Raw genomic sequence first — 15874 nt, 5'->3', positions numbered from 1 at the left:
TAATCCAACCACCACCATTATCAATTATAGCTTGACACTTTTTGGCATGCTTTTCATGAGATTTTCTGCATATTCTCTTGGTAATGATCTCCTTATCGTCCTGATTTTATATGACGGCTTAATATACGACCAAACATTTTTGATAGGGAGACATGGCAGGCCAATCCATCATGACCACCCCACTGACTTGTTTCCACCCTGTACAGAGACAGCTGCGATGTTTCGGGCCATTACCCTTTTGAAACACCCAGTTTCCCTCGTTCGAACCGAATAGCTTCTTAATGGACCTCAAAGGCATTTTTGATAAATACTGCACATTTTTTCAGCATTTAAATTTGCTGTAAATAAATCGACAAAACAAAACATTCAACTCTCACACTATTTATCTACACGCCATGCAAAAGCACACTGATTACAGATTCAAGAGCACTATCAGAGATGTCGCCGAGGATGTTACATTTAAAATTAAGGTGTACACCTTTCTTGTGGAACTGACTGTATCTTGCTGAATCTTCAGAAAATCTGAAATTACTTTGAATTTTTTGTTGAGACCAGTTCAATTTGCTTCCTCTTTGCACATTGGTGTAAACTGTTCACTATGTTATCAATTAGCAAATTTTACCAGCAGGTTTTTCTTCTTGGTTTCAATTTCTGGCACATCGAATATCTACAGCAATTTTCATTTTATTTTTACATTTTCGCCAGATTTTTGTTGCGCATCCCTTTTTGCAATTCTCATTAAATGCACATAAATCACAGCTCAGCATGTTACTTCTGTGAAAATAGTATTTAGCGACATCATCACTTCTTTGTGTTGTCACTCTGCTCGAAGTATTTGTCATTATCATCATTACGCTCAACATACTTGGTATTTAAAAATGTTTTATGACACTACCTAGATAACTTTTCTCCTAGTTTTGGTTCTGTTCTGCTGGACAGTGACTATTCTTGGGGCTGACAGCACCAATATTGATTAAATACCAAAGCACCTGAGTGTCCCGTAATAACGGTTAAAGCTTAATTGCAATTAAGCTGCTCTGCACTGTACCAATGTTACATGCCAGTTAGCAAAATGGGTTCAGCTAACCATGAGTTTGACGACTATTGACTCTGTGCTCTAAAGAAAAATGCCAATTATAGATGCAAAGTTAATGATGAATCACTGTCTGTGGTACTCGCCTACAACATCCTTGGTATTTATGCGTGCTTTTCAGTTTCTTATTGTAACATGGATATTGTTACTGCACTATGGAATTTCTCAAAATTTGAAACTGATATCCATTTAGAGCTGGTCGGCAGTACGCGGAAAGTTTACAAGGCAAAAAACAGAAAGGTGTAGTTGACAAGGAGACATTGCAAATGTGGTCAAATATAGCAACACAGTTTAATTCCACTCCAGGCCACTAAGCAACAGTGTCCTGTATTACTAAACTGTGGTCAGTGATGGTACAGCAGTTAAATGAAAAAATATTGTGGAAAAATTCCGTTTTATATCCCCCAGGAGACTTAATCTTACATGAGTACAATCAACTGCACCAGTGAATCAGTAAATCCATCCAGTATGCTAAAACTACCCAGCAGAGTGTAATTCTGTTCTGGAAGGAAATTTATGTAATGTGGAGAAATCACTGCTATGATCCCTTACATATCACTGATAATTCAAAAATGGCTCTGAGCACTATGGGACTCAACTGCTGAGGTCATCAGTCCCCTAGAACTTAGAACTACTTAAACCTAACTAACCTAAGGACATCACACACATCCATGCCCGAGGCAGGATTCGAACCTGCAATTCTTTGTGCTGTTGTACTATGTACATTAGCACTGTTACAAATAAAAATGCACCAGTTGGATATGCCCTTAATTTCATTAGAAGTCTGTTTATGGGCGATACGTTACTGGTAATTCTTAGCTCTGTTATATTACATAAAATAGGTGTCACCAACAACTATATTATATGTACCCAGCTGGATATGCACTAAACTCCATTAACAATGAGTTAAGAGTGTTAATAATGCAGAGGAGACAGAGCAGAATGTACACAATACCAAAAGGAGAGACTGTGGTCATATTTTATAGTTGAGCAATCAAGAAGCTGTATGAGCAGTCATAACTAAATAACTAAAGAGTAAGCTCCGTGGCCATGCCCAGATGACTGCGTGATGCCGAAATACTGCAATGTCATCACTTGCAATATGAAATCATTCACATCCAGTACCGAGAGGCACTGGATCAACACATCAACTCTCCCAGCTGTTTGTTGCTTCCAACACCTTGAAGCCGCTGATTCTCTTTCAAGTCTGTTCTCCATTGGCTTCATGGGGCTGAGTGGACTCCGTTTCACTGCTCCCACCAAGGAAATATTGTTAGCAGTACCGGGAATTGAACCCAGGTCCTCCGCATAGCTGTCAGAAGTGCTGATCACTCGGCTATGGAGGTGGACATTGTAATTAAATATGAATTTTTTTTGTTTTGGGGCGCAAAAATCAATAGAGTCATATGCGTTTTAGAGCACACAGAGAAAAATGGAGTTAAGAACAACTACTATTTAAGCCCAATTGATGGAAGGAAAGACAGTTAAAACAGGAACTTGGAAAAAGGACCATAAAATATGCCCCAGAGAAACAGTGGTCCTGAACTAAAAATTAAATATCCTTCGCCATACTGATATGACGAATAAAAAGAAAAACGCAGTCGACAGCCCATGCATCATTCGCTAAAACGGCCGGTTAACTCAGATGGCAAACGTACATGAGAACATAAGTGGTTAAAACAAGGGCTTTCAGTCAGGAAATGGGGAACCGTCAGACGTTGAGGGTGATGAGCACAAAGTGGTGGGGGTGCACCACTTAACAAAAGACACAGGCTAAAAAGACAGTGCCCAATATGCAACATAGCTAAAATGATCTCCTTGCGGTGAGTGGGCTGAGAGGAGATCGTCCAAGCCAATGGAAGAAAGTTAATTCCCCGGAGCTTGCTTCCATGAAGGAAGAGCCAGTGGTGATGCCAAAGTGACCCCACCTGCTGACAGATGGCAACACAGACACTATCGGAGGAAGTGGAGCAGCATCAGCAGCATTGTTTCCTGTCAGACCTAAGTGACCAGGAATCCACATAAACATCACAGTGGCTCCATCAAAAGTGAGCAAGTGACAGCTTTCCTGTACCTGTTGCACTACGGGATGGACAGTGTACGGCACACTGAGGCTCTGAAGGGTGCAGAGATTCAGAGTACGTGACAACTGGAGAGCCTGTGTTGGCAGATGTACTGCGTGGCCTGATGTAAGGCCAAGAGATCTGCAGTAAATACTGAGCAGTGTAGTGGAAGCCAATACCGAAAAACATTGGTGCCAATGACGAAGGCACATCTGACACCAGTCAGTCCAAGAGCCATCAGTGTACACAAAGGTACTATTGCCAAGTTCTGTGGGAAGGTCATGAAACTTACAGTGACAGAGCGAGGCTGGAGTAGTGTCTTTAGGAAGTGAATGAAGGTGAAGGTGAACACAGGCTGCCGCATGAGGCCAAGGTGGTTACGGGTTCACACCCATCAGGAAAGTGGCAGGTAGAGTGAAGTTAAGCTGCCGGAGCAAGAGCCGAAAACAAACTCCAGGAGGTAACAGAGAAAAGAGAGCACCCCACTGGCAACCAAAGGAGTCGTATCAGAAGGTGGTGTAGGAAGGCCACCGCATGGCAGACAAACAGCATGCATATCTGCTGAGGAGAAAGTCATGGCAGTATAACAGCAGTAGATCAGCTGTTTCGGCTAAAGACTCTCAACCAGGCTAGTGTAAAAGGTAACAATGGTCAAACAGATGCAACGATGGTGGATAATATTGAAACAGTGTAAGAGGGATGGAGGTCCAGGCGCATCAACTACACACCCACAGTCTAACAAGTTTGTTTGCATGGCCATCCTCGGCAGCAAGCATAGAAATACTTGTTTTGTAAATAAAACCGCCTTCTCCTACTGCCACTTTTTTTATCCCAGACGCGTTTTGCCTTTTTCTCGTTCTTCAGCATCATCAGTGGGATCTATAACAATAGAGTTTTGTTAGTTTTAGATTATTAAACAGTTCAAGTCATGATTTTTTAATGTAAAAACGTAATTACTGCTTGCGATTTTCTGATCTTCGTTTCCTCTCATCTGGTCTGGAGGTCGCACTATTACTGACATATAAGCACAACTTTGCGTTTTGACCTCCTTCACACTGTTCACCATGTTTCTCTTCCTTTTTGTGGTGTAATATTGTCCTTTTGCCACTCGATAAACTATTTTGTCACACACTGCTGTTAGTGACAGGTTGAAAGCTTTGGTAACAGCTGATTTGACCTTTCATTTCAATATTCTGTGGAGGGATTCGTGGATAATTGAGTGTAAAGATGTTGGGTGGTATTATTATTATACTGGATGGAATTATTATATTAATCCTCTTTGGGAGTGTTATTCTATTATTTTATCTGTCAGCGTAAATAATGAATTGCTTGGCATGTGTACTTGATCGTTCAACAGGGTTTTCCTTACTGCTTTGGTTTTCTGTATGTGGTAATTTTCTTGCAGTGTTAGGAGATGATTTTTTTTTAAATTGTCGATTCTAATTATTTCCACGTCATCTTCTCTAGTGGTTGGTTTGTGGTCATGGTCTCTTAGTTTTTCTGCAAATGTTGAGTGATTTGTCCCATATTTCCAGGCTCTCACATGTTCTTTGTATCTGACATCAAATGTTCTACCTGTTTGTCCTATGTATCTGCCTTCACAAGTGTATACACTGTATAGAATTGTCTGTTGTGTATGCTATGTTTATTCCCTATCTTTTGAAAATTTTGGTGATTTTATGGGAGAGTTTGTGTTTGTATGTCATTGTGTACTATCTTGCGTTTTCTTTAATCCTTTTCTGATTATTCTGTGCAGTTGTTATGGGACTGTGTGTGTGTGTGTGTGTGTGTGTGTGTGTGTGTGTGTGTGGTTCTGTTGTGTTGTTGTCTGTGGTTTGGTGCTTTGTGCTTTTAGTTTACTTTTAATTTTGTTGTTTAGCTTTGTGAATATGTTATTATTGTAACCATTATTTTGTGCTATCTGTATTATTACGTCCACTTCTTTTTTGTAGCTTTCTTTGGTGAGTGGCACTGTGTTGAGCCTATGGAGCATGTGTCTAAGTGCTGCTTGCTTTTGTGAGTGTGGATGGTTCACGGACTGGGGAATGATAATGTCCGTCGCTGTACGGTAAATTTCAAACGTATGCTTATTGTTTTTTTTTTTTTTTATTGTGATATCCAGAAAGTTAATTTGGTTGTTCTGTTCGTTTTCAATTGTGAATTTAATATTTTTATGTATCTTGTTAATGTCATTATGTAGTTTTTCAGTTTTTCTTTGTGGTTCATCTATTAACCAAAGGATGTCATCCATATTCCTCAACCAATATAATATGTTGTATTCCTTGTGGGATTGAAGGCTGCAGACATTCCATTGGAGGAGAGTCAGAATGAGGAAAGGGGAGAAGTGAAAAATGAAAGGGTGACACCTTGGTGGCTGCCGAGTGCCAGCCTTTGAACACTGCCACATGGCATAGAGGCTGGAGGATCCTGCTCCACGAGATCTACAGAGGCGTCGGTATTCTTCCTCTGCCGAACTGCACAGTCCAGGGCAGAAAAACGGTTGGTGGTGCACACCAGCGACACAGAGGTCGGCCGGGCGAGGGTATCATGTGGCAACACCGTCCAAGAGGCTCTCTCTGTCAGTGAACGAGAAGACCATTTGCCTTTGACTTCTTCGAGCCTTTCTGGCTGGCAGAGGAAGCTCAGATGTTCGATGGCTGGAGGGACATAGGAAGTCTTCACAGGAGTATTCCTTCTGTCCTTTCTCACCTGCCAGTTGTGTAGCAGGTGACTTCGCAAAAGTTTGGTGGCTTGTTGCACGCTTGGAAGAGGAGATGGGGATGCTACCATGACACTGGGCAATTTCACAACTGCAGTGCTGAATTTTAGGTAACATGTCCGCCTGGCCACGTCCTTTATGGAGCGAGATGTATCAGGAACAGTACTGCAGGTGCTGGATGGTAGAATGCATCGTTTCCGACTAGTCAACAACTTGCGAGGGACCAGGTAAGGCACTTTTTCCTTCACTCGGATCTCCTGGACAGCCCATTCATCGAGATACATGGGACAATCTCAGGAGGAGGCGGCATGGTTGCCATTGCAGTTGATACAGTACGGAGAAGGAGGCGGGCAATTGTCCTCATGAGCATACCTACCACAGGTTACACATTTGGCCAGGTGTCAGCAGGACATTTGAGTGGGATTGTAACTATGACAATGGTAGCAGTGCATCGAGTTTGGAATGTATAGTCAAACTGTGATAACTTCATAACATGCTTTGATCTTTGACGGAAGAATCACACTATTAAAAGTGAGAAAAAGTGTGTGTGTGTGTGTGTGTGGGGGGGGGGGGGGGGGGGGGGCACTATGGAGGCATCTATTTTTTTCATCACCCAATGGACTGCAATGGCACCCTGATTAGAGAGTTTCTTTGGATTTCTGCCGCAGTCAGACTATCGAGCAGCCTAGTGTAAGTAAGACCACGGCAAAAATTCAGCGTTAAATGGGCCTCGACATGAACTGGATAGCGGTGGAGGAGTGTAGCTGCAAGTAGTAGTTGTGCTTGAGAATCAGAAGCAGTCTCCAAAAGCAAAGTGCCATTTCGTAAACGAGAGCAGGATTTCACATGGTCAGTGATTACATCAACACCTTCCTGAACAATAAACGAATTTACTGTAATAACGGACTGACCGTCTTCAGTACGGGAAACCACGAGGAACTGTGGTACAACTGAGAGGGTCTTTGAATCATTGGCCTCATTCCATTTACATTTGATAGATACTCACTGTGAAGATTATGACTGGTTCATTGCGAGAATATCCCCCCACGACTGCCAGTGTCACAGATGGTGCACTCCTTCCAACTGGGTACCCCCTTTAGAAGGATGCGCATCCACCTTAGGTGATTGTTCACACCTTCCAAACAACCGACAGAGGGACCAATTGACAATTTGGGAAGGTAGCAGTTCAGGCAATCACCCCTCCCTATGCCTGACCTGCACCACGAGGTACATGCGAACCCTACCTGTCAACCTGGGGCTGGGAATTACACATTACCCAGTCACCTGTTATGTGTCAGAAGTGTAGGCTGGCCTTCAGGACCGTACAGCGAGGAAGAAGAAAAAGAGGAACCTGAAATACCGTTGTGGAGGATGGATAAGAGAAAGGGAACAAACAAAGACAAAAAGGACTGAAAAACTGTTCTGATATCAGCTATTGGAGATGCTGAACACATTTCCCAAACGTCCCAGCCATGTCCCCCAAGGGAGGGGAAAAAGAATAGCAAGAGGATAGACATGCAGCATGTAAGAGAACATATGCCGCAAAGGCTGGTGCCTGTGGAAGCCAAGCACGAACCCGCCAAAGAGCGGCGAGCCCCCTGGAGGGTAAATACGAATGCTTAACTAGCTGGGGGTTCACACTGTGAGTATCTCGTGTATATCAGAAAGAAAGAGTACAAATATTGAAGATAAAAAAATAATAAAAAATGGAAGTGTAATGTACAGCAGAAACAGGCCCCAGGGATAAAATAAATGTAAGAGCTGAGGTAGTAAACATTTTACACTACAAGAGTTGTTTGTACAACAGACTGTCACAGCAGCTAGGCCCCATCCCCATGCCGATTTGCCTCTTTCCAACTATCTTGCCCTCGTATGTACTCCCGTCTCTCTACATTTCTGACTGACTTGCAGTTTCATATCCTACCCAGTCTGTTTTTTAACCACTTACGATATTATTCCACATTTCACCACTACCACAGAGAGCCACTCTAGGAGCCCTCTCCTACCTCTTAACCTTTCAAGTGACAGTGACACACACACACACACACACACACACACACACACACACACACACACACACACACACACACACACACACTTATCATTTCATACCTCAGGTGGACTTAGAAATAAACAATAAATTGAGCAGCTTTTTTCATTATGATGTATCATTTATTCATTATTATTCCCAAGTAATAAACACTAACAAGTATTTTATTAAACTTCCTGGCAGATTAAAACTGTGTGCCGGACCGAGACTCGAACTCAGGACCAGGTAGGAGACGAGGTACTGGCAGAAGTAAAGCTGTGAGGATGGGTGGTGAGTCGTGCTTGGGTAGCTCAGATGGTAGAGCACTTGCCCGTGAAAGGCAAAGGTCCCGAGTTCGAGTCTCGGTCCGGCACACAGTTTTAATCTGCCAGGAAGTTTCATATCAGCGCACACTCCGCTGCAGAGTGAAAATCTCATTCAAGTATTTTATTGTTATACTGGGGAAAGAAGTGAATTTATCAGTTGAAGGATGAACACTTACCAAACCCTCTTTCATTCACATATCTCTTCCCCTGCACTACTACTTGCTTTGATCCACTTTAACCTTTCTAAGACGCCCCCTTTCACATCTATATACAGGGTGTCTACGTGGACAAGGAAAAAAAATTCCCGGATTTTTCCCGGATTTCCCGGTTAAAAACACACTTTCTCCCGGATGACAGTATATTTTCCCTAGCACTCCTTTGAATGATTATGGTTTTGTACACGGGCGTACAATTTCCCGGCACTTTAGAAAACGAAACTCTGAGAAAAAGACACGTTTTGGAAATATCTTTGATGTGCAGCAACATGTATACTGCGTATTTTCGTATTACAAAAACATACATTGGAAATCCACCAAACACTGCATGTTACTTTCCGAACCATTGAAACCGAGATTTCGATGCGCTTTTGTAAGCCGTTCGTAACTCATGTCACGTGATCTCGCCAGCCGATGACAAAGGATATTCAGAGCATAGGACACGTGATGTAGTCAGCCAATAGCATCAGTGTTAAGTAGCGCGCCAAACAGGGAAAGTTAATAGTTTAAATTAATATACATATTGTTGTTACAAGAAAAGCAAAGCTTTCACATAAAATATTGGTTTCAAGCTGCAAGAGAAGCTAAGCTTTCGCATATACTGTTGATCTTTTTTGCGCGCGTTACACTTTAAGAGATATCATACAAATGTGCCTGTAAACTTTTTAATAATGACATAAATGCCTGATCTTCAGGGTTCGAGAGTTTGAAATGCTTCTAAACGGCTCGTCATCAGACACCTGATTTTTAAATGAGAGTCAAACGCTTTGTGATTTAATAAAGTCACGGTCCATTCTTGTACGTAGTTCAACTTACGTAAAAGGATATTTACTTTGAAAGTAACGCTTTTCAAACCACCAATCGTAATATTTTCCCGCGACCTGTTACAAACAGGTTCGTTTCAGCAGTTGCCAGAGAGCTCAGGTAACAGGCGACACCGCGCTTGGGTAGATATCATGACGTAGGAAGCCCGTATGTACGTACGTGTAAAAGATCATCAATGAAAGATGATACTGCAAGAGCATCGGAATTTCGTGAACCATATTAAAATGTGTACATTTAAAGTGCATACTTAAAGGCACACTCGTATGTCCAGATTCCCAATGAAGTACCGTAGACCCCGACCTGATATTAAGCTTTTAAGTGTGGTTTTCGGGATGTAAATTTTCTTGGAGCACCAGTACTGTATTATATCATGTTTGGTTCTTTATTATGGCATAATGCCATACGTGCTAGAAAATGAAAACGTGCACTTTAAATGCAGCGAACAGTTGAAACTACCCAGTACTGTGGAATTAAACATTTCGTTTCAAATACATTGACTGCCTCTGCGGAAAAGATCAGCAAAAGTCAAATTTCTTTAGCAAACAGACAAAAATAACTTCATTGTTCCGCAAGGCAATTAATGCTTGACTATCAGAAAGTTGTAAATAAAATAAAATCTGAAACTAATGACATATTTCAGCCTATAGTAATTATGTGAATGTGTTTTAATTCACTTGATAGCTCCCGGCCACGGATATCCGTTTTGTTTTCATTTAACGTGAGAGTAAACGAAGGGGAAACAGCAAAATCTGAACGTAAACACGGGTCACGTGGAGACTACCCACTATAGCTCAGATTGCTCTGCGCATCAGCCCCGGATCTACGACATTTGCGAACCGGGTCAATACTAAAAAAAATCGAATTTTCAAAATATGTTCATCTTGTAGTGCACATCTTTCTGAAAAGTCTGAAACATAAAACGTATGTATTCGAAGAAATGTAAGACATATTATTTGTCTTAAGTATGCCCAAGTGCAGTTCCATGCCTCTTCATAAAACATTTTTCTACTGCACGTCCAAACTATATTCAGGAGAGTGGAAATTGAAATGTCCTGTGGTGCCTCTCCTGCTCCCAGTCGGCCGGTTTGGCAGCCTGCCTCTCTTAAAAAAAAGATCTTGCAATTAATAGCGGATGGGATTATTTGTAATCGAGAGAACAAGAACTCTTCGGAAAATCTGAACTCTTCATTGCCCATTAGTTAATAACTTGCTGTTTTGTGTGACATAAAATTAAATATAGGATATATAAAACCAGTACTGACAAGAGATAAGCAAGAAATTACACATTTCTTAAAACCTTAGCTCCTAGCATTTTTTCCTCTCTAATCTTGCTACAGCTTTACATGGCATGTTTTCCTTTCTGTTAAAGAATCTTTTACCTCATCAAAGTTTGTCAAACGTTTTGCTACATGGAACATCAAAAAGTAGTTATATAATACTGAAAAAGCTGTTAATACAAATAATACCCAAGACTGGTGTGGTTTCTCGATCTGATTACGTCTATTTTGTCACTGTCTGCTAGATAAAACAAAATAGGCCTTTCTAATACGGCAGCAATTTTATAACACGCCAAATAAACGGGACTGTTTTGGCACAAATGGTCATTTTTATAACACGACAGAATATAATCCAATAAGTATCAATATCAAATGCCTATTAGGCCTACTACAAGCAAAAAGCTTTATGTTAGGAAATAGTTTCACGTTTCATTCATATGCACCAGCTTCTCTAGCATGAAATCGAAAACTAGTATTACGAAATTTTTATATAAATTTGGAATCGTCTTATTCTTCCATAATTTGTGTGATGTCCTCGTTTCTTCTCCGTCCTCGTTCTAACAAACAATCGTGTCATCACCAATTCTGTAGCTATTGCTGCCATTGTCAAAATTTGTTGGCCGATTAACTTCACTAACCCTGCCAGAATCACTGGTTTAGTTCTCCCGCAATTATTCTCCGGTTAGGCGTTGTTACGTGTTCGTACAACACGTTTTCCGCGTTACTTCCATAATAGAACTTAAGCGGCTAGTAGCCGGGGACTGTACTACTGGTCCTTACTAGTGTAGCGATCTGGCCAAACATTTTCTGTCAAAACTTCATTTTCTTGGACACACCGAGAAGATAATACATAATCTTTCTCACCTATTATTCCTGTCAATCGTTTATTTCCATTCTGATAGTATGAATCTATGGATTTCGCTAGTAATTACAACAACGCTGATCATTCACACACCCAATCAGCCACATAATCAGACAGCGATTGCCATTCATCCATTCGGCTTTACTCCACTCAGCTCGTATAGCCCCGTCCCCTTTTGTCTGTGGAAAGTTTATTTCTAGATGCGACGAGGATTCTCCTGACAGCGACATCACGTACACTATGCATGCATTCAAAAGTCAGCTTATGATTCATTCAGAAATCAACTTAAAATGTGTTCAAAAACCAACAGAGAAGCATTTCAAAATCATATGACTAACTGATAGGCAAACGTGCGCTGGATGCTAGGTGCTTTGTGAAACAAGTTTTTTTCCCCTCAAGAATATGAATTAGGCGCCCCCTTTTCCCGGAAGTATCTAGCTGCTTGCTGCGACTGCTTGCACAGCCAACAGCCACATTGCTGTTGACAGAAGCGGGAGAATCTACTACTAAAACGTGACTACTGCGCATACGCATGAGCACGCGCGTCAACTGCTAAAACAAATCGAATGTAAACAGTTGCGACTACACGCTCATTGGAGGCAATTTGTTGTTCAATTTGTTGTTATGAAGCACTGCATAGTCTTCCTAAAGCCTTTGACACATTTTCAATCGGCAGACGCTTGCATGAGCACTTGTGTCGACATTGTATATGGCGCATTTCCTTTGCAATTTAAGTTATTTTCGTTTTTTTTTCTCTCGTTTATGTTTTATTGTTGAAGTATTATTCTGCAGTAGCGGGATACAGTAATATCCTTTGTTAGTGTGTTGGTTCTTACTAGTCAAAATTACAAAAAAATTAACTGAAAACTAAAACAATGAAAAATTCCCGGAATTCTAAAAATATCCCGGGTTTTTCCCAGTTTTCTCCCGGATGAAAAAAATCCCGGGTTTTTCCCGGATCTCCCGGTTGTCCCGGGTCGTAGACACCCTGATATACCAAAGGAATTGCTGATCTAAGTATGCCTCTCCACAGAAAATTCCAACACCACCATTTTTTAACAATTCTACAATATTTTGAACCTTAACATAAATAAGTCACCTGGTTTCATTCTGAATTATCCGGGATCCAAATATCCTTTTCAGTTCATTGTTTGGATTCAAATTTTTCCGTCTAACCTCCAGCAATGGTCTCATCTGGTCACTTTTTCCATCTTTGTTTGTGACACTAACAATATCAGTATTTTCTCCTGGCATAAGCTGTTCAACTAAAACCTAGGAAAGAAAGTAAGGTTATTTAATTATTACCAATGAAAACAATGTTTGCATACAGGAGACCTCAAATTTATTTAGATTTCATTTCAAGGAAATAATGCTTTAAACTAGATAGCACGAAATATATCATTGCTATTTGAATTGGAACAAATGGAACAACTATAATCTATTCATACAATGAACTCCAAGATGTAAATAGGTTTCAATTTTTGGAACTGCAAGCATAACATGGCCTGAATTATAACACATACAATTTAAATTTAACTATCTACCATATATTAAGTTTTTTTAACAGGAAGTGTGATCACAATAAAATAAACTATAAAGTAATTATGTACTCCCGTATTATGTACAAATAAACTAATTCATTCTGCACTGTTTTCATTATTTTTTTGGAAACTGTGTGCAAGTAGATAATATTTACAGAGTGGTGTATTGACAATATGTATGTGTGTGTGTGTGTGTGTGTGTGTGTGTGTGTGTGTTTGTTTTTCCACTGATCAGTGAGCTCTGCTCCTGTAAATATGCTTCTTGTTTAAAAAGTAATATTAGGCACCATCATCATCATCATAACGTTCCAGAACTCTAAAAAATCTCCACAAAGCTTTCGACGACTATCAAAGGAGTAACATATGTAGGTTCAATATTACAAAAAGGAAATAGTGGCGATGCTGAGTTGCAGATAAGCACAACAAAGGGACTGTCACAAATAAAGCCTTTGGCCCGTTAGGCCTATGTCAAAAGTATGTGGTGCACAGTGAAGTGCTGCTGGGGAATGTACAGGGATGAGGTGGAGAGAGGGTAGGGCAGCTATGTGCAGTTGGGATGTTGAACGGAGGGCAGGTGAGAGGCTGGAGAGGGGGAGGTATCGGATAAGGAGCGAAATTAAAAGACTAGGTGTGATGATGGAATGAGGGCTGTGTAGTGCTCAAATGATGATGAAGAAGATGATGATGGTTGTTATTATTATTTGGTTTGTGGGGCACTCAACTGCGTGGGCATCAGCACCTGTCCCAATTTTGACAAAGTCTAATGCAGCCACTGTCACGAATGATGATGATGATGATGATGATGATGATGATTATGATGATAAACACCCAGTCCCCAGGCAGAGAAATTCCCAACCCGGCCGTGAATCGAACCCAGGACCCCATGATCCAGAGGCAGCAATGCTGCAGACTGTAGTGCTGGAATGGAAACAGGGAAGGGGCTGGATGGGCGAGGACAATGACTAACGAAGGTTGAGGCCTGACCTTATCTTGTATTTCATTTTTTAAACTCTGGGCAGTCATGCTGAACATTGGAAGTGGTGTTCCACATAATTTACACACAAAGGTGATTGTTCATCAGGATGACATTCATGTGAAGTGATCTTCCAGAATTTCCAAATTTTGGGTCTACTGTGCAGTGGGAAGACATATGTTACAAGTGTAAACAATGGAAATGTCTTGTGTGTTGGGATATCAGGTTGTCACTTCTATACACCAAAACTTTAACTTTTAAAGCAGATGTCAGACTGAGATTCATTGGAAGAATCCTAAGGAAATGCAATCCAAAAACAAAGGAAGTAGATTACAGTACCCTTGTTCGCCCACTGCTTGAACACTGCTCAGCAGTGTGGGATCCGTACCAGATAGGGTTGATAGAGATAGAGAAGATCCGACAGAGAGCAGCGCGCTTCGTTACAGGATCATTTAGTAATCGCGAGAGCATTACGGAGATGATAGACAAACTTCAGTGGAAGACGCTGCAGGAGAGACGCTCAAGTAGCTTGGTACGGGCTTTTGTTACAGTTTCGAGAAAATACCTTCACCGAAGAGTCAAGCAGTATATTGCTCCCTCCTACGTATATCTCGCGAAGAGACCATGAGGATAAAATCAGAGAGATTAGAGCCCACACAGAAGCATACTGACAATCTTTCTTTCCACGAACAATACGAGGCTGGAATAGAAGGGAGAACCAATAGAGGTACTCAGGGTACCCTCCCCACACGCCGTCAGGTGGCTTGCGGAGAATGGATGTAGATGTAGATGTAGATTAGCCAGGATGGGGAGAGCAGCTGGATTGCAACTATATGTTTTGAAATCTGCTGAGACTGCCAGATCAGTATGGTTATTATGTTGATGTTGTTTGATGCATCTCATACGGGAAATATCTGCCCTGTTGCCACCTACTGCAATCAAGGGCTCTCTCCCATGGGCACCATCCAGCTGCAGCAAAGGTGTCCGACATGAATGAGAAGCTAGTAGCTCAGACATCAGAAGTGTGACACCTGTGTTGTCAGGAGGCTACACTGGCTACTGAGTTGGCTTTCACGCCAATGTATGAGCCTAAATAATTATTGTGGGCAGAGGATCTTTTTTTAATGCTGTTGGTGCTATTTAAGATGTTTTTCCCCAGTCAGTTTACACCACAGGAGGAAGTTTTGAGAACTGAGGTCTAGCTCAGAAACGTACCAAAAATTACTTAACCCAAAACGCTGATGTACATGAAAGTGTAAAGTATAAATGAAAGAAAGCGGAACCTAGAGATACTGACGGATCACCATCAAAGACTGGCAACATGTGTAAGAAAGTAACAGAAGTATGAATAGTTGAATAGTAGAACAAGAAAGGAAGTAGGTCTTGCAATAACTTGGGGGACCGTGCTCGCCATGTGCGTACTCACAACAGAGTTGTGAACCCTGTGAGAGAATGAAACTGTTAGGATAGGACTGGATTTATGGCAGTATCAGCAACTGTAACACTCCAAGAAAGCTTCGGAGACATGTTGCACCAAAATGGGCTTTGTTACGCCATATCCATGCAATCACTGACTACACATCCATGGTAGTATAAAACAAACAAAAAAGAGAGACAGAACACACAACTGAAAATGGAACCTACGAAGACTTGCAAAGTGCACATTTTCTCCAATATAGGTCCATGTTAACAGTTTAAGGATTTATATGAGGTATGGTCTTCTCCTAAATAACTTGAAAATAAGAGGTGGTTCACCCTAGTGTTAGGAGGAGTATACTGGGTTGAGTTGGGAGCACACATAGTTCCTGCTGGGATAAATCTTGTTCAAAAGTGACTCTTCTGACATGCCTCCCTGGACTAATTACATAAGTACAGTTAACAACATTCATTCAGTAGCTGATGAGAAGATCAAATGTACAGTATACCACAAGTAATTGAGCAGAACATAGTG

The 15874-nt window shown here is 41.2% G+C and overlaps 1 protein-coding gene across 1 annotated transcript in view; it reads right to left on the bottom strand.

Moving 5' to 3' along the window:
* The window catches only part of LOC126187440 (transcription factor 25), a 152458-nt gene that overhangs the window by 90150 nt on the left and 46434 nt on the right, over nt 1-15874 (bottom strand). Inside the window, 1 exon segment of the mRNA XM_049928520.1 lies at nt 12509-12681. Within this exon segment, the coding sequence (XP_049784477.1) occupies nt 12509-12681 (173 nt within the window).

This window comes from Schistocerca cancellata, chromosome 5, assembly GCF_023864275.1.
Source record: "Schistocerca cancellata isolate TAMUIC-IGC-003103 chromosome 5, iqSchCanc2.1, whole genome shotgun sequence".
Lineage (NCBI taxonomy): Eukaryota > Metazoa > Arthropoda > Insecta > Orthoptera > Acrididae > Schistocerca > Schistocerca cancellata.
The sequence above is the reverse complement of the archived record's forward strand: the minus strand, read 5'-3'. Positions and strand labels throughout refer to the sequence as shown.